We start from the raw sequence: 23025 nt of genomic DNA on the forward strand, positions 1-23025 counted from the left end.
AAGAACCTTTGGATAACTTCCACCTTCCATCACTGAAATTGTTGTTGTAGCCTTCATCATCTAACTTTTCAGCAGAGATTAAATTTAGTTGAATATCTGGTACATGTCTCACATCTTTAAGTAACAATTTGCAGTCAATATTTGTTTTCAAGCAAATGTCACCTACACCGATAATTTTTGACATATCTTCATTTCCTATTTGAACATTCCTGAAATCACCTTGCGAGTAAGAAGTAAAGAAATCAGCCTGCGAGGTAACACGAAATAAAGCTCCATAATCAATTACTCAATCTGTCTCTTGTTCAATCAAATTAATGCTAGTATCATCACAGATAATCATGAGTTCACCATCTGTGACTGCAATTGTATCATTTTGCTTTTTCTCTGAATTTTTCTCTTTATTCTGCTCTTTGAACTTGAGTTTTCTGCACTCCTGTTTCATGTGCCCTTTCTTGTGACAATAATAGCACTCGATGTCTTTCTTTGAACTCGAGCTTGAACAACCTCTAGATTTATCACGATTCTGTGGAGCCCTACTCTTACTCCTACCTCTCTCCCGATTTTTCATCACAAGTACCTCGGAGTGAGAAGGACCTGATGATTTTCTTCTTGTCTCTTCATTCAATAGACTGCTAGTAACTTGGCTCATTGTTACCATTCCATCAGGTGTAGAGTTACTAACTGTGACCACCAAGGTTTCTCAACTTTCAGGAAGTGAACTAAGAAGTAACAAGGCTTGCAACTCATCATCAAAGGTAATTTTCATCGTGGCCAACTGATTTACAATGCTCTTAATCTCATTCAAATGTTCTGCAATAGAAGTACCCTCTTTATATTTGAGATTCACAAGCTTTCGAAATAGAAAAACTTTATTCACTGTTGTCTTTCTATCATAAACACTCTTCAGTTTGATCTAAAGACCATTTGCTGAATTTTCTTCAGAGACGTAATGAAAAACACTATCATCAATCCATTGCCGAATGAAACCGATAACTTTTTGGTCTAGCTTTTTTCACTCGTCATCTTTCATCTATTCCGGTTTACCGCTAGCACTCTCTATGGGTCTATCCAAATCTTTACAAACCAAAAGATCTTTCATTTTTGTTTTCCAAGTCATCCAATTTGTGTCATTCAAGCTAATCATACGCCCAACATTGTTTTCCATAATTTTCACACACAAAATATAATGAATCAAAACTGGATTAACCAAGCTTTGATACCAGATGTTGAGAAAAACAAGCTTTCTCACAAGTGAAAATCAATGAAAGCAATATATATAACAACAGAAAATTATAGAAGCACACAAAGATTTACGTGGTTCCCTCAAACTGAGGGACGTCCACGGCGACTGATAAATCAGTCCCTTTCACTATCTTCAAACAGAGTTTACAAAGTGGCCAAAAGGTATAAGCCTTGCAAACATACAAAGGTGTAACAAAAAGTAACAAGAGGAAAGACCTCACCAAATGTTCTGAAGAACTAACCACATGAAGCAGTCCAAAAAGAAGTGGAGAAGCACTCCTTGCTAGCAGAAACACACGCACTGCTCTACAGCATAAAAAAAAACCATGCACACAATGCCAAGAGACTATTGCTTTTCAGCAAATATAGAAAATAGTCCTTGAGACAATCAATGGACATGCTTTGAGAATCCTCTGAAATAATGATAATGAGCAATTCCAAAGAATGCCATAAATCAGCAGGTATCAAAAGATCTATTCACTAAATAGATGGGTCCCACAAAGAAGGGAAACCCAATAATTGTGTCGTGGAACCGTTTTAGAAAACATGAGACTACTGTCATATACATTTGGAAATGATCTTGAGAAAGTACATCGGCTCAATTCATAAACATTTGTTTATTGTGGGTCACAGGATTTACCGAACAATGCATTTGAAGGCTTGGGATTAAGATCATCAAAAGTTCTTTTTTTTTTGTCATTTGAATGAGCAACACTTGAATATAGCCTAATTCCCTTGGTTAATATGTTGCTTTATGTAATATTGCTCTTGAGTAAAACATTAGAGTTTAAACACTTTCCTTAGATGTGGTTATGAGGATAAGTCTTAGGTATGCACGTCCATACAGTATCAACGAGTCAAAACTCTTGGGTGGAAGTTGTTAGACTAAATCTGACACTGTAGACGTGATCTACATATTTTAAAAACTGTTTTTTCCGGCAAATAAACTGGTTTTCCGGCAAATAAAAAAATCAATGGTCTTCCATTGAAGCACCTAAGAGTCCGCGTTGTGGTCTTCCAACGCACACACAAGCAATTCTCGATATTGACATCTTACAAACTCCCATATGAACTGGGTTTTGAAGTGACGATTCCTCGCAAATGAACCATGAACACTTATGTGGGGTTGCTTTCTGCAAAAAAAAACAAACAAAGTGTCAGATATGCTTAGTTCAGAATCACTAGAATATGAGAACTGAGATATTAGAAAAGAACTGAAAACATGGGCATTTTCAATACTTTTATGCAAATCCAACCATGTGGATGTGCTTGGCATGATGAATTTGTTAGGAATCAACCATTGGATCGTGTATTTTCGATGAAAAATGTAATTTTTGAATGCTTGAATATTTATCAAGATTACAAGCCATTGATTTTAAGGCCTTACAAAAAACTCATTCATGCAACAAAATTGGATGATTTAAGAGGGGATTCTTATAAAACCAAACATGTAGATCACGGGTAGATTTAAGAGAAAAGAATAAAAAATCCATAAAAATTGTGATTCCCACATTAGTTCTCATATTTTCAGTTCTCATATTCTAGTGACTGGCTTAGTTCATACCAAGTTTATATTTTGGTAGATTTTTTTTCTCAATAAAAAATGCTGGGAGAAAGGCTCCCTTCCTTTTATTGCAGCATATTCAAAGGTATATACATCAAAAAATAAATTTACAAGATTTACAGCCCAAAAAAGTAAGGAAGCAGAATTTAAGAACAAGCTTTACACTTGGCCCACCTATCTCAGTGGGTGGGCTTGTCTTTCCTCCATTTTTCCTCATCAAAGTAACTGGTCGAGGAGAAATGCACCTGTGTGATCACTGATTCGCTCCTTTGATGCATAGGTTTTATGACATATGGAAAGCTACCTTTATTTTATTTTATTATTTTTTATTTTTGAAAAACAAGCTGGGGTTACCAGAACACCAGCCACCCCCCATGCGGCAGAGGAATTCAATCCTGGAACTTCAGCTTGACACAGGACCCCGCTTACCGCATGGTATACCACCTCGAAGGTAGAGAGCTAAATTTACTATAAGGCTTTTTAGTTCGTTTCTCAAACCTGGCCTTAAAAGACAATACAAGAAAATATGACTAATACCATGGTTGAGTCACGTTAAGGTTAGGGTGGACACGTGCCCACCCTAACTCAAAAAAAAAAAAAAACCCAAGGGGGGTAATGAGTCCTGGTGGTATCACCTGACCCTGCGACTATGTGGCTAGTGCCCATCCTGACCCGGCAACTATGTGGCACCAGTGCCCCCTTCTCCCATTTTGTAATCCCGTCTCTCTCTCTCTCTCTCTCAGGCACAGCTCCGCCCTTGTGCCTCCCCAATCGGCTCGGCCCCACCATGAAGCCCAGCTACACTCCTGTGCCTCCCCTGTCCAATTGTCCATGCTCTGCCAGACCAGCCAGCCCCACCACGGTGGCACGACTCCACCCCCGGCCCGAGTTCTCTATCTTTCCGCATAGGCCCAGCTCCGCCCTGCACCTCCCCTGTCCAGGGGTCCCCACTCTGCCAGACTGTCAGTCTGCCATTGACGGGCCCCGGTGGCTCGACCCACCAAGACAACATGGCCCCACCCTAACCCCACCTCTCTCTCTCTCTCTATGTTGTTGTGGCATGTGCAGCCGCTGCAGGCTTGGTTTCCAAAGTTTGGACTCTCAAGACACAACAGCTTAAAGCTCCCCTGGAACTTGGATTCGTAGGCAAAAACTATAGTAGAAGTTGAGCTCTTCATATAGTTCATGATTTTCTTTTCTCAAAGGAGCCATAGTTCCTGCTTTTGGATTTTGGTAGCGCTTCTTGGATTTGCTTATCACAGTGGCAACCAGGTGCAGATCAGGTCCTGCATGGATCCATTTGTACAGTTGTGGATCAGGTCCAAACAGTAGAATAACTGATCCAAACCTACACAAAATTGATGTGCAGGCCACATGCCCCATGGACACATTGTCTGACGATGATCCCCATGACAAAAGTTTAGGCCGAGTGCGGTGAAACATACTACGGCATTCATGGGGTTGTGGACAGAAGCTCTACCAATGGATCGGGCACTTTTTCAGACCCGACCCACTTGTTTTTGTAGGATGTACGCTCCATGCCAATGGACTACTTACAACAAATCTTTCACATTGAGAGCCCCCTTGTCTGGTTGGAGCAGCTAGTGCACGTCACCTTGTGTTGGGACATCGCAGGTTCAAAACCCAATGGTATAGTTGTGAGTCCCACTAACCTCAGCTTGCCTTTCAAAAAAATATATTAAGATTAAGTACATGGCACCAATGTTGTCAGAATATACTTGAATCAGGACTACTAACCTGAATCAGCTATTTTGAATAAATGTAAAAGCTGTTGAGTTATATTTTAATAGTTTTAACATCCTGATTGACATAAAATATTCCTAAATTATTTTTTAGTTCAGAATGATTCACTTGAGAATGTGTATGTGCCAGTTCATTTGAATCGTAGACCAAACGATTCAGGACATCATAGAAGAAAGATTTACGGAGACCTTGTTCTTCATTGTGTGAGACACTGAAGAGAACATCGATGGTTTATCCTGGTTACGTAATTTTACGCAGTTAAAGTGTAGTGGGCCAAGCAAAGAATCAAGATATTGGTAGGATGATATAAGACATCTTGTCGATAAAAAGCAAGCAGAAGTGTAAGATTATTGTTCAGTTGTCTAAGGGAATGAAGATAAGCTAAATATTCCTACCAGTTGTGCATTAGGCTCACAGGTAGAGCGTGGTGTTTGCCTTGTGCATATAGAGAATGCACGTTGGATTCAGCTGGATGAATTTGCACATTTAAGTATGGGAGACTCAATTAAACTTCTAGATACTCTCTCAATATTGTAGGTTAGTGGAGTGCCCACGTTGAGAAGAAGGCTCGTTGCTTTGGTCTCTTGAGTTGGCAAATCTTCAATAGATTGTATGTGTAGAAAAAGTTATTGTTCGTGGCTCGTTGGTTCATGCGAGAATATTTTGCTGACTCTGAGAGAGAGTACAACGTGCTTACTTCGGGAGGAGAATGCAACATTGGGGCAAAGTGCCCTTGTGAAGACGAGTGCCCAGGAAGACACTTTGGAGGACCGCATTGAGGTGATACGTAAGCAGATGTCCCCCACTTGAGGACTAGTTTGGACAATTAAAAAATCGCAAGTTGGTGTTTAAGGGAGTTGATATCCCTGCGGTACGCATTGATGGTCGACTTTGTCTGTGAGAACCACAAAAGGCTTGGACTTGGACTTGCCCTTGCTGGGGTTGGAAGGCACCACAACCATGAGCATTAAGACAACAAATTTGTCATGCGAACGAGGATGACCCGCTTGTGTTTGAAACTACACAGAGGTTTTATGAGCGATATTGATAAAGCAGAAGACTATTGTCTAAGTGATCTGAGATGCGTTAATGGTATTTGACTTGGCGTGTTAAAGGTTGCGGTGATGGTGGATGCAAACCAGAAAAAGTTGAGTAGGTTGAAGAAAAAAAGTAAACCAAAGACAAGTACAAAAAAAATTGGCATATTACTAAAGACTGTATTCTTACCTACACCAGCATTGTCGAGGACGACAATGGTTTTGAGTGGACAAGAATATCCTGAGCCGATTTTTCGAAATAGGGCATGTATAGTGCAGAACTCTGCTGAGTGAAAAATGCATCGAGTGTAGGAACACACGGTATGTGTTCGCTTGATCGGTGATGTGCGATGGTAGCATGACATGCGATAGGCATCAGTATCGTCATTAATGCATCGTTATGTGGTGGCACAAACGTCGAGCATTGTTCGGTTAAGTAGTGCCAACGAGATACTGACAACATTGCATGACACACTTCTTGGTAGTCAAGAGGGCGGCAAAGGAGTCTTGGTTGCTTGGGGGTTAGCCATACAACAGGGCATCAATAAGTCCAAAGTCCCATCACCTGAACCGGGTTTCTTCTCAATAAATATGAAAAAATTAAATGTTTTCAATAGTCCCCAACTATTCTCACCGATGTTTGAATCTCACAAGTGTGATGATCATCTTCAAAACAATCTGTACATGTCAACTGGTGCTGAAATAAAAATTATATTGCACCAAATTTGGTTTTTCATATCTTTGAGGATTATATTATCCATGATACTTGTTCTCCATTTTGGCCCTCATAACCTCAAGGGGCATACATGAAACTATGATGAAAATAATGGGATTCCTTTGTTTTCACATTTCTCCAAGAAGCAACTCAGACAACAAGTCATACATTACTTGGTTTTGGAAGAGGACATGTACCAACCTAAAGTTAGTTGCTTCAAATCCTATACGACAATTAGGTGTGTTAAAGGGTTGGGTTGGGTTTGGACCCAGGTGGAACCAGACTTGGATCAAATTTTTGGGTATGGTATTGAGTTCAGACCCGAAAAAACTACATGAACCAAACCCAATAAAATAATATTTTTTATTATTGGGTTGGTTCCTGGTAAACCGGACCCGTTCACACCCCTAACCACAATGAAGAAACATGTTTCTTTTAGCTTTAGATTATGACAAATGAAGGACATATCATCGAACCGTGTGCTGATGGGGTCCTATGCAGGTCATAGTTTTTTTTTTAAATTTATAACTCAAAGAAACTGCACTCGGCACGAAGATCTGATTACTCTTGCTCAGCCTGCCATACCTATAGTTGTCATGCTGGCAGTGTAAAACTCCAAGGCTAAAACCCCTGCCCCCGAGGTCTATGCTAGAAATTGGCTTGAGCAGAGGAGCGACACCCATGAGAATCGAACTTTAACTGCCCGTCCATCAGCTAAGGCCCCACCCACCCCACTACGCCAAACCCCTTTGGGTCAGGTCACATTTTTATTTGATGTTGCAATGAATGATAAGGCCCTCTGCCCAAAACATTAGGCTTGTATGTGGGTCCATTGCTATGTCAAGTCTTATTTTTCTTTTCAAAATTTCATGCTTCATAAGTCAAGCTTTGAGTATGACACATACCGTTGCATTAAATGTTGAGTCCCCCGTGAAAAAATCTTTAAACTTCTTCTATTTACTACTTATACAAGATTTGGATTGTTAGGTCCTACAACATCCTGATAAGTAGGGGTTATATATTTAATACAGTCAATTGTAGGTATAATCTAGTAGGAATCTCACCATGAAAATGGTTTTGACTCAATCTAACTTCATAGATATGCTCAACCTGCTCGATTCATGGTTTTTTTATGAAAAACATGTTTTTTAGTCCGAAAAAAAAAACTTGTATATTGACATTTTACATGATCCATATGTTGCCAAGGGCAGTTAGCAATCATATCGACACAGGCTAGATGCCATTTATACGTAGACATTTTAAATAAAACGTTTTACATGAACCGCTTTAGATTTGATATCAGGTCAGAGTCACCTATGATGGATTACCATTACAGGTGCCTCTGGTATCCCAAACATTACATCTGTCTCTTTGTATCTTAGATGGGTCTTACAAATTTTCTCAAACATTACAATATGTTTATTTTTATCTAGAGCATACAAAATGAATTCTCATTCCTGAGAATTGACATTAATCCAAACACACCCTTAATGTCATTTCCCCCCTTATTTGAGCAACCCACATGCCGGCATTTTTTTGCAGTAAACTGGCCAGCATGGTAGGGTCCAGTCAGGACAGTACCAGGCTGGTCATTTTCTGGCTGATTGCCCGTCAAAAAAAGGCTAATTTTTTTTTTTGCAAAACCAGCCATTTTCGGCCATCTACGGGCACTCTCTTTCTCTCATATATATATATATATATGAGAGAGAATGGTAGTTGTGTAATAAAGATTTTGAAATCAACAAATAATTTGATTGACAAATTGACAAAATTTTCTTAAAATCTTGGGTGAAAAAAAGCATTTGAGGTCCGACTCAACACATTCGTGACGAAAATTCTCCTCTCTTTTTTCTCAAAAAAAGAGACTCAGAGTTAGCCCTTACCTAAATGAGAAATGAAAATTACTTCTCTCTCCCCTGAAGAAGAGGTGTTTGCAAAACAAACTTTCGAAGAAAAATTAAACTTTCGTCAAAGCTCCATAATATTAGGCTTCTCTTATGTAAAATGAGCAAACCACTAGCGAAGTTAATAATGCGCATTTTAGGTCTTTATTTTTCACTGAGACCTTTATGGTAAAAAACTGTTGCTAAAGAGGTAAAAACACGAAAAAAGCACATTCTTGCCCCTTTTCAAGTTTTTTTTGTGGCCGTCCATCACAGGTGTGGTTGTGCAGGTAACGGCACACCTAAAGGTTGTACAACTACCACTCAATATATATATATAAAGGAGGAAAACTACATCCATTAGCAATGAAAATGCACTCTCACCCTCTTTCTAACACATTAATGCTGAAAAGAAGATAAGGAGATTGTTAGACAATTCCCAAAAGACAATTTCCAAAAGAAACACTAATTATAAAACTATTGCTGCATGTAATGCAAGGCTTCAAACAGACCATAGATAGACAAAACACCTGATTAGCTTCTTGAAATACTTAGGCAACAGCCATGTATGCAATTCACACTTGATGGGAGAGCACTGAACACTGGTACGGTTCCTGCCTAACCCCAGCTTGACTATAAAAAATAATAGAAAGATGAAAATCTATCAAAAGCAGTAACTTAATGCTACAACATTATTACAAAATTAAAAGAATATTTTTTTACTTTTTTAAATATTTACATGAAGAAATAAACCACGCCGGATCTTTCTGCCGTACTTACTATCACAGTCCTGGCAGCCTATCCCACAGGCAACCCGAACCCGTAACACAATGTGGTACACAATTACATCATAGATAAAAGCAACAACCGTTATTTTGATATATATATATATATATATATGAAATCTTATTATTAAAAAAATGATTTTGAACATAGTTACCAGAAATGCTCTTATATAGGGCAAGCGCTCTTCCGAAACGAAAAGCGCCAAGCCTGACGAAAACTCGCTTCCCCGCTTCCGCATTACGCATCGCGTATCCATTTGGCTTCCTGGTAACTATGGTTTTGATCAATGAAAGTCTCTTACAGGCCTAAGACAGAATCAAGTGGCCGTCTGAATCCTCGCTGAAAACGTCGGGCTCTTGACAACCGTCTGATGAAACAGATCGATCTCGATGAGATTGTCCTCGTCCACCGGAAAGAACCCCAACCCTCTACCCTCCGACCGGCACCTGTCCTTGCCCAAGAAGAGGGGTATCTCGATCAACCCCTCGTCCTTCTCCTCCTCCCACCGGAAGCACTGGCTCTCCGGCGTCTCCCATTCCTCCATCGCAGGAAAACCACCATCCCGCGAGCTGTCCGTGTCGGAGTCCGGGTAGCAGAACCCCAGAGAGCACGTCTCCTCCCGCCCCCTCGCCGGGGGGAAATATGCCGGCCAATCTCCGGCCACCTCGTCCTCCTCTTCCTCCTCCTCTCCTTCGTACTCCTCGTATATCACCTCTAAAGGAGCTCGCCGGTTCCACTCGACGAAGATGTCGGAAAACCGCTGCTCTCGCCGGAAAACCGCCCCCGTTTCCCTCTCATCCTCCTCACACTCCCCATCTTCGTATTCTATAGATGGTTTCGGGCTTTCGGGTTGCTTCTGGTTCTTGGTCGCCCCCAGATGGATGATTCCAGCCAGGAGGACGCCGGTGGAAATGAGAACCGGCGAGAGGAGTAGCCTGAGAAATAGGTGAGGGGCGTAGAGCAGAACCAGCGCGTAGAAGGAGACGAAAACCGAGAGCAAAGGATTGGAATTCATAGATGAGAACGTGGAACCCATCTTTCTGAAGGTATCCGGCGACTCCTAATTCGGCAACAAACTATCGTTTTTGAGATTGGTTTTTCTAACTTTTTTAGAAAGAGAGTTGAGGATCAAAACTCCCAAGGAATTCTAAACAACCATTAGCATTCACAGGATTGACTCTCTAGATAGATAAACAGAGAGAATCTGGAGACGTACCCAAGTGATAAACCACCCGCGAAGTGGATATTTCTAGAGAGAGAAAGAAAGATGACTCGAAATGAATACCTCCTTTTAACATATATGTAAGAGAAGCATTCATGGAGTTCCTTTTTTCAGCAAGAGAGAGCATAAAAAATGATAAATATTTCATGCAAGAGACAGAGAGATTTGATGCAAAGACCAGAATGCACTCTTGAAAGTTGAAACAGTGTTCTAGAGAGAGTAATTGACTTAGAATGTAAACAGGTATGCCATGTAAAGGGAGCAATAAAATGATAAAAAAAAAAATTTATGGGCAAGCTGGGGTTAGGCAGACCCTCACCAGATATCTGTCAAGCCCCATGTGTTAGAGGGATTCGAACCTAGGCCTTCAGCTTGGCACAAGACCCTGCTTACCACATGGGATACCATTTCGGTGGTAATAATGGTAAAGATTTAATGCAAAGACAAAAGACAAGAATGCGCAGTTGAAATAGTGTTCTAGAGAGAGAGAGAGAGAGAGAGAGCAGTTGACTCAGAATGTGAAGAGGTATGCCATGTAAAGGGGGAGCTGAGGGATGGGAAGAACCAACAAATGTGTACTTTGATTTTTGAAGAGAGAAGAAACTGGGGAACAGAAGCAACAAGGGGGAATTGCTTCTGTCTGGATATCAATGGTTACTATTGGTTAGGCATCTGTATGTATTGTGAAAATTGGAAAAGCAATAACAAAGATGAAAGAAAAGAATATGAACCGTTCAGGGAACGAGCACAACCCTTCATTTTCAAATAATTACTGTAATACCAAGTTGGCCAGAAGACTGCGTAGTTACAATGTGGAAGAACTAGGGTTGAAAAAGGAGACGAGCTGCTCATGGTTTGCTTTGTGTTCAGCTCGTAAAGAGCTCTGCTCAAACTTAAAAAATAGGCTTTCCAAGCTGAACACAAACAAACTGGTTGTCAGCTCAGTTCGTTATAGGCTTTTTAACCAGTAATAAATGTTTTACATGTATTTTATATCTTAGAGCATAGAAGATTAAGCATTTGGCTTAATAAGTTTAGAGTTCAAATTCAATTGTTCGTGGCTTTGAAACAATGTATTTATTTTGTAAATGCACCACTTTATGCTTGGCTCAGCAGATTTTGTTGTAAATGAACCAAGTTGAGGTCACCATGCATGTGCTGAGCCTCGATTTCAACTTATTACAAAAATGAGCCGAGCTTGAATACTCCTATTCAATTGGTTGGGTTTGTTTGCTAGCCCTATCATTTAAATAAATTGTAAGGTATACCGTATATGTCAATATCTACAATTTTTTTTATCTAAAGTGACCTGTCAAGCGATATAAGATATTTGTACAATCTCTCTCTCTCTCTCTCTCTCTCTCTCTCTCTCTCTCTCTCTCTCTCTCAGATTAGTGATGCCCAAGTGTGACATTATATTCATGCAGGGCGTTTCTAAGCATTTCATTGAGAGTGAGTGTGAGAGAGATTTTAATCAGATATGCCCCATAGGGCACTCATGCATTGTCAATCTTTTTCAATGAATTCAACGCTCAGGCAACACAAACTCACACAAGATCAATTTGGTTAAGATGCTAGATCAAATCCGCCATTCTAACTAATAAACCCTCTTTAATTTGAAAACAAACATCTTGAAAGGAGACAAACTAATCAAGAACACCCAGGTTATGTTTTAATTTTGTTTTTAGTCATGGACAGTATCGTCTAGTTGCATCTTTCATATAAATAATCACATTTCATTCTGGTATCTCACTAAATTATGGTTAGTATCTAGATTATCTAATTTTGGATACATTTTTCTTAGGAAAATCTGAGATGAATTTATCGGCCAAATTTTGAGGATTTTATCTGAGATAATATAGAGGAAATGCTGCCATGCAATTGACTTATATCATGACCGATGTGATCATGTATGTTGGGGGTTGCAATTATTTCCACCCTTTGAATGATTGTGCTTGGTTTGAGAATTTCAAGCCATTGATCTCTATTTGAAAAGTCCATGTCTCATATCTAAACCTTATGCATAATAACGATATTGAATTGACCGGATGATTTATGCTATAATCAGCTCGTCATTTTGTGGATTCATAATTATGGGCTTAGAAAATAATTACAACCACAATAATTATTGACTTGCTGGTTTTCTAGATTTTTCTTCTCTATTTGGGGGATAAATAAAAAATACTGAAATATCTCAAATTACTGAAGAAAGAAAAAATAATAATGAACATTTATCATCGAATCAGTATGTTGAGATCGACGGCTCGGGTTGAGCCAAGGTGTTCCCTTTTGTTCTCTCATGGCGGGCCCTAGCCCTCAGAAAGTGTCATATCATGCCCTAGACATGGTAGCCAGCTCGCAGGCCAAGCCAGTTAGTATTCATACCTATTTTTTTTTTTTTTGCAATTAAGGAAAAATATTTCTTTTTGTCTTAGTATTCATATTCATATCTATTCACAGTCATGAGAAGGGTACTACACAAAGAATTGGACCTAGACTGCGTTTTGGTCTATTGATAGTTCAAGCCACAGAGACAGATATTGCAAATTTTATTTATTTAAATGTTGCTAAAATGTAATAGATTTTGATAAAAACATTGATTAAAATTACAATATTTTCAAAATACTGTTATTTTGTCATTTAAATAAAAACATCATGGTTTTATCATGTATGTCTTGTGTTTTTTATAATCCAGGAAAAACCACTGATATTTTGAATCATATTGCTGAGTGGTGCAACATTGATCGTGTCATATTCTGACACCTTCATGTAAAGCTCCAAGGACACTTTTTCAAATCCCCACTGAGAAAGTTTTCCTTTATGTTTTGGCTTGCACATGGGATACACCCCTTAGGTTTCGATCTCCAGATGTCACTTCATCTATGGGCAAATTCAGCTGCTCCCCTAGCCAGGTTCGAAGAGCTTGTATGGGATATCATGTATCTTTATCAGCAAAATATTAGGGCAATGTTTGTTTTATTCTACATGTTTTGTTATTATTTATCTATATTTTGAAATCCTTAAAGTTTAACAAAAAATGTTGTTTCAAAAGATTTCTCCCTATTCTCTAGCTGTAAACATGACAAAGATGTGCAAAGGGAGGGAATTGAACTTCATTCACACTACCTTTTTAATTCCTCATGTCCAAACATGATGTTAATTGAAATTAGCTTTAGATGAAGTCAATGACACTTCTCATTTGAATGGGAGGAATAGGGGCATAAATTGGTCGGACTTGGGTCAGATCTCGCTAGATTCAAATCTAAATCCTAAATGTAAACAGAAGATCAAATTTGGATCCAAACCAGATAAGATCCAAGGAGGTAAGATTGAATCTGAGTCCGAAATACATGTGGCAATACTGGATTCTGGAAAAAATAGGACAAAAACAAGCTATTTGCATGTAAAATTTGCAAGCAGGTTGGATTTTGATTAGGATCAACTCTTCCAAATCCAACTCGAATCTGAAAATAATCCGATTGAACAGATCTGAATCCGATTTGAATGCACATTCAGAATTTACTTAAAGGATCCATACCTGGAAATAGCATGCTGAACTCGGATCGGATATCCAACCATATCAGATCCGTTTGAAGCCTTGAAAGACTCAATGGTAATGATGATTGTGGTGATCAATTTTATATTCCTAAAGTGGTAAAAATTTGACCATGTTATCTTCTTCTTCCTTCATGAAATGGAGTTCATTGTTAAATTAGTGAAATTGTAAGGACATTGAAAAATGAAAAGTTGGGGGCCAATGACCATATCAAAAGGAAAAGCCAGCAAAGCTAAGTGTCTAGTGTATCACTTTTTAGGACCCCCATTTTGAAGCTCATGTACCTCTCAAAAGATGATAATAATCTTTGAAATGAATTAGTTGATGAAGTTACCTTTAAATTTGGTCCATAAGATATTTGGCCCCTTTTTTTTTCTCGGAGAAACCGCCCCAGTCGCAGAGACCTAGCCGTTCTAGCTTAGCCTGTCATACTTACAATCGCTGTCCTGTCAGCGTAAAACTCTTGAGGGCTTACCCCTCGACCCCAGGGAGTCGCCAAGCTTCAGCTTGCGCACCATGAGATTTGAACCTAGATTGCCCATCAAAAGGCCTAGATCCCATCCCTCTAGGCCAAACCCCTTGGGTCTATCTCTCCTGCTAGGACACTTTAACATACTTCGGGGCACATTTAGAAAGTACAAAGTTTTAATTGTACTTCGCATGGAGTCGAAGAAGTTGCAAAATTATACCCAAATTCTTCCTCGAAGACAACCAACCTATAGGTGTAAGTTACCGGGTTATCTGGCCGATCCGGAACCATGTAAAGCAAATGCAGTAGATCCATACCAACTAGATAAGTACTGTTTCATACCCAAATCCAACAAAGTTCTGAACCTCATAAAAACCTCATCCCAGTTAGATGCAAATAAAGAATTTTGTTCAAGTGAAAACCTGAATCTGATGAAAATCATTTTCCCATGAAGACCTCATTACATTCAACACCACTAGACCTAGGATTTGGTTCAAACCCAAACCGGTCTGAATTGGTCAAGCAGACTATAAAATTGGGTCTAAACCCAAACCCACAAAAGTATACAAATCCCAAGAAGACCTTGATCCAGCTAGAGCCCTTTATATACAGAGTTTAGACAACAGGAGGAGCTAACCCTTTATGAACACAACTTTGTCTGCCAATCAGAGATTATATCCCGTTATACCAAGATCCAGATACAAAAGACCCATTCACACTGGTTATCAACAATTCCATTTACATAGGGTATCAACAGTTCGGATACAGGCCAGAACATGATTGATCCAAATTGAAAGATAAATTGCAAGCAGTAAGTCCGAAATTGAAGTCTGAAATAGATCTGGCCAAGTAGATCTGAACCCGAATCTGAATTTCATATGCTACTATAAGAGCCTATATAAATAGGCTGAAAATATGTATTTTACATGCAAATCATGGGTTGGATTTAATCTTGAAAGTGATCTTGTAGCTTATCACTATGTTCCAAAAGGTTTTTCTTAGTGTCCCTAAATTTTTTATACGTTTTTGCTCAACACATCCTTTTTTTTTTTTTTTGAAAGGCAAGCTGGGATTAGGCGGACCCCTAGCAGAAGAACAGCCGCCCCATGTGGCAGAGGGATTCGATCCTGAGCCTTCAGCTTCACACAGGACCCCCCTTACCACATGGGATACCACCTTTGTGGTTCAACACATCCATTTTGGTTGTGTCTATTTAGTAAGGAAAAATCTCTCAACCATTTGAGAAAAGAAAAAAGAATTTGGGTGCTTATTTGGTATATGGAAACAAACCCATAATCCCATTCCATATTTGATGCAAAGAAAATACTATAATACTGAAATCATTACTAGTTTAATCAACTTTTTTTCACTTGTTTAATCAACTTTTTTTTCATACCCCAAAAAGAATACAACAAAACAATGGAAGAGGGAGGAGGAGTTGAACCGGTGCTGGAAAAGGGTTATCCTCAATTGTCCAAAAATTCATGGATGAATGAAACCATTGATAAACTCGTGTTATTGCTATAGTATCATGTATGGAATGGTGCATTTTTTTATTCACTTGTCTATCAATTTGCAGTGCAACTAAATTATTTAAAGTGCACGAAAGGTGTACATTGTACAGGATTCACATGCAAGTGTGCAAAGAGAAAAAGGGTCGCTATGGTGGTGGGCAATGGGCACATGGCTTCATGGACCACAGCCCCCTCAAAGATTGAGAACAAAAGTAAGACTACATCTCTTAGCAAAGTGAGGCCGTAGTCCACCGACTCCACAAAGCCTTTTGCTGAATCATAAGATAAGGGCTTGACTTTTTCCATGACCTTTTCAAAATAAGCTACTATATAAAAAATTTATAATAGAAAAAACAGACAATCATGCGGGGATAGCTCAGTTGGGAGAGCGTCAGACTGAAGATCTGAAGGTCGCGTGTTCGATCCACGCTCACCGCATTAAATATCGTTTTTTAACCAAATAACATTTTTTAAATTTTTTCAAGAGTAACTTGAAAGAAAAAGGGTTGAGCCTGGATTGCACATTTTCTTCATTTTTTTCAAGTGCATGACCAAAGGGGTTTGGCACAGTGGGATGGGGCCTAGGCCGTTAGGCAGGCGGTCTAAGCTCAAAATTTCATGGCCCTTGCCCAAGTCGAAGTGTGGTGACTCCCTTGGGGGCAAGGGGTAAGCCCACAGGACAGTGATAGTAAGGTATGCGTTGGCCCATCAGAGAAGAGAATCTTGAAAATTGTGTGTGTGGTGGGGGGGGGGGGGGGCGCAATCTCTTTGATGATATGTAGTCGATAACGCCCAACGAAGCTCAAGCAAAAACAATTCTTCCTCATCAAAATAATTCACAAAGAAACTCTAATGTTACATGAGGATTTCGGCAAATTAGTAAGAATTTTAGAAAACACATCATTTTAAGACATTATAGTCATTTCTATGCGGCTGTGGTGGCAGATACTTAACTTACATAGATCTAAGCTCCAAAAGCAAAATCTTATTGTTGGATCATGTTTAGCATGCTTTATTTTGTTTTTATGTGTTAGAGTTGACTGGAATAATATGATTTATGCCATTTTTGAACCACTTTATTTTGACTAATTGTGAGCCATTGATTTACAAAGTCTCAAAAACAGAATCTTATGGTGTATTAGACATGTTAAAACCATTTAATATAGTAAATAAATCATGTAAAACATATCTATATGATTAGATTTACCAATTGCTGACTAGATGTATGCAAACAATAGATGGCATCAAGGTACAAAACCACTGTGTGTATATATATATTATTTAATTTTGGAACCCTTAGTTGGATAGTTGAAACTCATAAGGATATTGTTTTGACAAAAATTGACCTTATGTATGTGTTAAGCATGGTCAAAATAGCAGGAATAGACTCTTGGATCATAATTTTTAGATGTAAATGTTTTTTATAGGTTTGAAAAATTGGTACATTGTAAGCCGTTGATTTAAAAAACCCAAGTAAAATCTGCCATATATGTTAGAAAAACATGATCAAATGATAACTGTTAAATGTGTTTATCATTGCTATTTCATAAGAAAAAAACCCTCTTTCACCTGTTTTCAAAGGTGGGCCACACAAGGCACGGTAGTTGTGGGGCCCACCCAGAGTTTTCTTAGCTTTAGTGAGAGTTCTTCATCATTAAAAAATTTCATTTGACGTAAAAATGTAAAATATCTTACCATCAAATTTTAATATAATATCAACTATTGGATTTTTTACCTCTTTAAAATAACAACCGAGCATAAAATAACTTAAATCAAATGGCATGCTCTCTGTTGAGTTAACAATGATAAACACATCTAACAGTACAGATGGAGCAAAAAATACTTAAAAGTACAATTTTTCAAGTCTTAACATGGCTTGATAAAACAAGAGGTAGGACTATCCTTCTCACACACAAACAGATTCTGAGAGGAACTGGGTTCAGAGCCGCGATTTCAAGGAGATGCTTGCTACTTTCACCATATTCAGAGCAGTGATGGGACCTAAACCAACCAAAACAGCCCATATCCAACTTCAAACAGGACCACAGTAACAAAGCTAAGAAAAAAGCGCACTGATAATGAAAACCGTCCAAACTAGATTCATACATAACTAGATGCTTGCTACTTTCACCATATTCAGAGCAGTGATGGGACCTAAACCAACCAAAACAGCCCATATCCAACTTCAAACAGGACCACAGTAACAAAGCTAAGAAAAAAGCGTACTGATCATGAAAACTGTCCAAACTAGATATACATAACGCACCAAAAATGCTCCTGAAACAACCGTTATAAAAATTGCTAACCCCAAAAGAGGAGGCAGGTAACATTTGGTTAGGGTAAGCCACCCACAATCTTAAGAAACTACAGAAAGTTCAAATCTCATTTTTAGGGAGAACAAACAAAGGAGACCTAAGTTCGTCATCACCCAACTGGATTCAATTTGGATACAATCAGAATACATCAAATTTTTTTTTCTAATTTGTTTTAATAACTTATAACGCTAACAACAAAATTTTGTTCATGTGTATAACTGTTTATAAAATCTAAATTCATGTGTATAACTGTTTATAAAATCTATATATTTATTATTCATAAGCAACAAACGTAAATACATGAAAACACAGTGGTGAAATTACAACTGAAAAAACTGATTTTCAGTAACAGGATAGATGTACATAAGATACACAGAATTGCAGTGTACACTCAATGTGTTCTTTCCTAGTGAATGGAAGGAGACAGCTTGTAGTAAGACTGCTATTCCAACTACATTTCACCTAATATATCATGGTGATCATCCCTCAATGAGTGTATTGAGGAAGGACAAGATATGTATGCCCAAAGAATTGAAAGAAATAGATCTACAGAACACCAGTGTATCCATATTTACATATGAGAACGCCAGTGCTTTACTCACAAACAGCACTCATCATCAATCCTCACAAGCTGAAACAGAACAAGTTCACTGAAATTTCAGCAAATTTGCCAGCTCCGGTTTTTCCATACCCGCATCGAAGCGGAGCAGCATATGGTGTTTCAACACCACCGAACTCGGCCGAATTACTGTGGAAATCAAAACCCAAAGTGTTTAGCCTAACCATATATGAGAAATCAGATGCAAGCATTCAAATTACATATGCAGCGAAGTCCAAAGAATCAAATGCAACCGATGTAGTTCGATGCCGTTCCGATTTGGGTGTGCTGAATGCAAAACTGCAGTCCTCAGCAACCATAGCCTGCAGATGCATTCCACCAATAATTGAGCACATGAAAAGAGATGAATTATAAGCAAAAGGAGACAAATTCTTCATCGGTAAGAGCTCTTACTGCTGCTCTAACTGTCTTAGAGACAAGATATAGCTGCTTCAAATACTCATGATCCCCACACCACACAAAATCCACACCTGAACCACCGCACACACACACACACACACACACACACACACACACACACACACACAGAGAGAGAGAACAGAACCAAGTTTCATCAGTGAGCAAAAAACCTTAGAAGCCAAAAACATGCAAACCGGACAACCCAACTAACCAAAACGTCCATATGCAGAGCCTCAAGATTCAAGCTTTCAGACACACCTACTGAAATCATGATCACCTTCAAATTAAGGCGCTTGCACGGTCAACATTCTTGCAAACAAGTTACAGGCAACATATCTAATCTAGTCGAGACGATAATTCTCTTCCTCCCAACAGTTCGCATACAGTGTGTCAGCTCCATTCCATCATCCTGGCTACCCATTTCCAGAAAATCCGAAAAAGGTTTTGAATAATCCTGACCATACTCTGCAAAACTCCAACTGCTTCCCAATGACATCTTATTCCAGTAGGAACAAATACCCTTCTTTTTGCAAACTGTTAAGATAAACAGTAACTTTCCAGAGTTACATTCTGAGGATCACGCATGACTGTTATTCACCAAAACATTTGCCGATTTTCTATTCCACAGAAATCGGCAAATGTAGCTGGCAACCAACGGTTATTATCTCACTCCTCAAATCTCGTATTCAGAGGATCACAAACAACTGTTATTCACCAAAGCATTTGAGACTCCTCAAATCTCATGGTCAGAGGATCACACATGACTGTTATTCACCAAAACATTTGTTGATTCTCTATTTCATAGAAATCAAAAAATGTAGTTGGCAGCCAAATGACTCATGATAAAGACTCCTCAAATCTCGTGTTTGTTATCCTGTATCCATGCTACCTGTTTGTTATGCTGTATTTCCATGTAAGTTTTATTAATAGCCACAAATGTAGTTATCGTAAAATCTCTTAAGAATTCAATTCACATCTCACGGAAAGAGTGAGTGTGTGCATTTCTCAATCTCTATTCTTCTTTCATGGTATCAGAGTCACCTTCTCCAACGAGCAAATCAATGGCATCCAATTCATCAAACTTGTCCATGTCAATGACACCCACTACATCATCAACTCAGTGGAATGCGATGGAAAGTTTAATCTCGATTAAACTTAACCAGGAAAACTATCTTCTCTGGCGATCGCAGTTGGAGTCGATCACAGTGAGTCAAAACCTCTTAGGTTTTGTCGATAGGTCGTCTTCTCAGCCCATCGAATTTGTCACCAACAAGGGAGGTGGGTAGTAAATCCTGACTATCACACCTATCTCTGAACTGGATCAAAACTATTGTCTCTAAAGCGGTCCTTGGACAAATCATGAGATCTAATTCTGCCTGTGATGCTTGGGTAGCGCTAGAGTTACCATTGTGAATCATAATATTGAAGAAAGAGTTGACTTTTATAAAAAAAGAATCAATGGAAATGTTGGCATATCTCAACAACATCATATTTTTATCTGATTCGTTGGTGATCCTGTTGATGACACGGATCTCATTTAGATAACTCTTAATGGGCGGCCCACTGAGTATAAAAGCTTTGTAACATTTGTAACAATTGGATCTATTATTCAAGAATTTGTTGATCTATATGATCTGCTTATAAATCAAGAAAAGTGAATACTCGTGTTGCACTCAAAACTGTCTTAACCTCAATAATCAACCCAAATTGCCTTTTCTGCCACCCGAAGTAGAGGCCGAGAATGTGGCTCCTACAGAGGTTATTGAAAACAAGGAAGAGAACACAAGCACAATTCTTCCTCGAACAACTTCAATCAAGATAACTTAAACCAACGAGTACATGTAACCTATCAACATTACGGCAAACGAGGTCACACTGTAAAAGACTGTTGGGACATCCCGAAGGCTTTTTCAGCTATGTTCATGCAACAAAAGCAGGAACGACTATTGGTATTTCCTTTTATTTTGTAATATAATTTATATTATCTAGTTCATATTGAACTAGATAATATAGTTTGGTTAAGTTCCAACCGAAACTTAACCAAACAATCTAGTCGTTGGAACTAGTCCAACGGCTAGATTTCTAGCCGTTGGACTAGTCCAACAACTAGAAGGGAGAGCTCCTTATAAGCTCTCCCCTTTGCTCTTGTATACATAGGGGTGCATCCCCCTCTTGTAAACTTACTCCTTTGTAATGCTTTTTAAGCATTTTTCTACATAAATAAAATATTTATTTATGTGTGTGTTGTTCCTCTTTTACCCTTTTAAGGGCTTTGCTTAAAGTATCTTTTAGACACTTCCCTTTGAGTGTTTTCAACAGGTTTAAGGGCTTTGCTTAAATTTATATGACCACCATTTCATTACATGCAAAGAATGCAACTTGTGAATGGTATAAATGTATGGTCATATCAAATTTTTGAAAGAGAGTGCTGTTAGAAAGTGACTTGGAATACATTGGGTTCAATAATGAACCCATACTTATGCACGTGGAGTGCAAATATACCCATTAAAGGGAAACAACATAAGCACATAATGTGCTAACACATAAAACCCATAAAAAGGGAAAAATATGACATAAAGTCATAAGTTGCATATCATTGAAGAATAATGGAGAAGGGGTAAAAACCCCATTACAATGGAGCATAAGCTCCCTCAAGGATTAAGAAATACAAAGGGGAGAGCCCCTATTTATAACAACAAAAAGGAGCCTTGGAGGGGCTCCACTCATAGACGTTGGAGCCCCTCCAACGGTCACAAATGTGACCGTTGGAAGGGGCCCAACGTCTATTTGAGTGGGCCCCCCAAGGTACCTTTTGGTACTTGAGAAAAAAGAAATAAAAAATAAAAGAAAAAGAAAAAGAAAATAAATTACAATCACATTCATAAAGTGAATGTGCGTAAAACGGAGGAAAAGACTAAAATACCCCTACGGCTAAACAAAAGGAAAATATATATTTTATATATATAAATAGGAGGATACATATACATATATACCATATATGTATATGTATCATCTTTTATATATATAAAATATGTCTAATTACAACAATTGATGGGTACATTTTAACACCCCCCCTCAAGCTTTGCAGGGAAACGAAAAGATTGAAAAAAAAGGGCAAAACTCCACGAGGCTTCGGCGACTCCAAGAGGCTTCGGCAAGGATGCAATGAAACTTGAAATAGCCTTCCTCCAATTGTCTTCAAATGATGAACCCATTTCCCGAACCATCCAGGGTACTTCCCTTTGTCCTATCTCCAAGATCCTGAGAAAAGAAAACAACAAAGAACAAGTAAACAATATCTTTGCACTTTACTAAAAAATGAACATTCCTAACAAGGTGCAAAATTTATGCATAATATGATAGTTACTTTAGTATGAAACGAAAATTTTAGAAAACCAAAGTTTCTAAATCATACATTATATTAAAACAAAATGAGCGGAAGCAAATTATGCAAAAATTGCAAGAATGCATAATGCATTCATAAGGTCCACCACTGGACAAATATAACCCCATAATGGGGAATAACAAAATGATCCACTAAGGGATACCACAAGAAGCCTACGAAGAGGCATAACATACATATGCTTTATTGAATGAGAGCCCAAAAAAGGCCATAAAGAGCATATGCATATACGAATCATAATATGAATTGATACTCAAAGAACGCATATGCATATACGAATCATAATATGAATTGATACTCAAAGAACTAAAACATGCTTCAAACATGTAGTGAAGTTCTAAAAAAGAGAAACGAAGTCTCCAAGCATACTTTAGGCAAAATAAACCCAAGAGTTCACAAGGTTTTTAAAAACATTTATGAAAGTCACACTTATAAAAAAAAACATTTTACATATAAGGGTGGCAAAAACCATAAGCACTTAATATATAGATTAAATGCTAAGAAATCAATCAAAAAGATGATTTACTTGAAAAACAC

At 38.4% G+C, this 23025-nt stretch overlaps 1 protein-coding gene and 1 non-coding gene across 2 annotated transcripts; one reads left to right on the forward strand and one right to left on the reverse strand.

The window, feature by feature from the left end:
- Positions 1–9307: 9307 nt before the first annotated feature.
- LOC149844520 (uncharacterized) lies at positions 9308–10027 on the reverse strand. The gene has a single exon (XM_089997191.1). The coding sequence runs from the start codon at positions 10025–10027 to the stop codon at positions 9308–9310; it is 720 nt and encodes a 239-aa protein (XP_089853317.1).
- A 6090-nt stretch (positions 10028–16117) lies between these two features.
- Positions 16118–16190, forward strand: TRNAF-GAA (transfer RNA phenylalanine (anticodon GAA)). Its single transcript has one exon. It is a non-coding gene; the product is annotated as a tRNA-Phe (tRNA).
- The last annotated feature ends 6835 nt before the right edge of the window (positions 16191–23025 follow it).

The sequence above is a fragment of the Nuphar pumila genome, chromosome 2 (genome assembly GCF_984573655.1).
Source record: "Nuphar pumila chromosome 2, dmNupPumi1.hap1.1, whole genome shotgun sequence".
NCBI classification, from domain to species: Eukaryota; Viridiplantae; Streptophyta; class Magnoliopsida; order Nymphaeales; family Nymphaeaceae; genus Nuphar; species Nuphar pumila.

Bases quoted from the DNA above. Each gene is read 5' to 3' on its own strand.
- LOC149844520 (XM_089997191.1), bottom strand. From the start codon at position 10,027: ATGGGTTCCACGTTCTCATCTATGAATTCCAATCCTTTGCTCTCGGTT.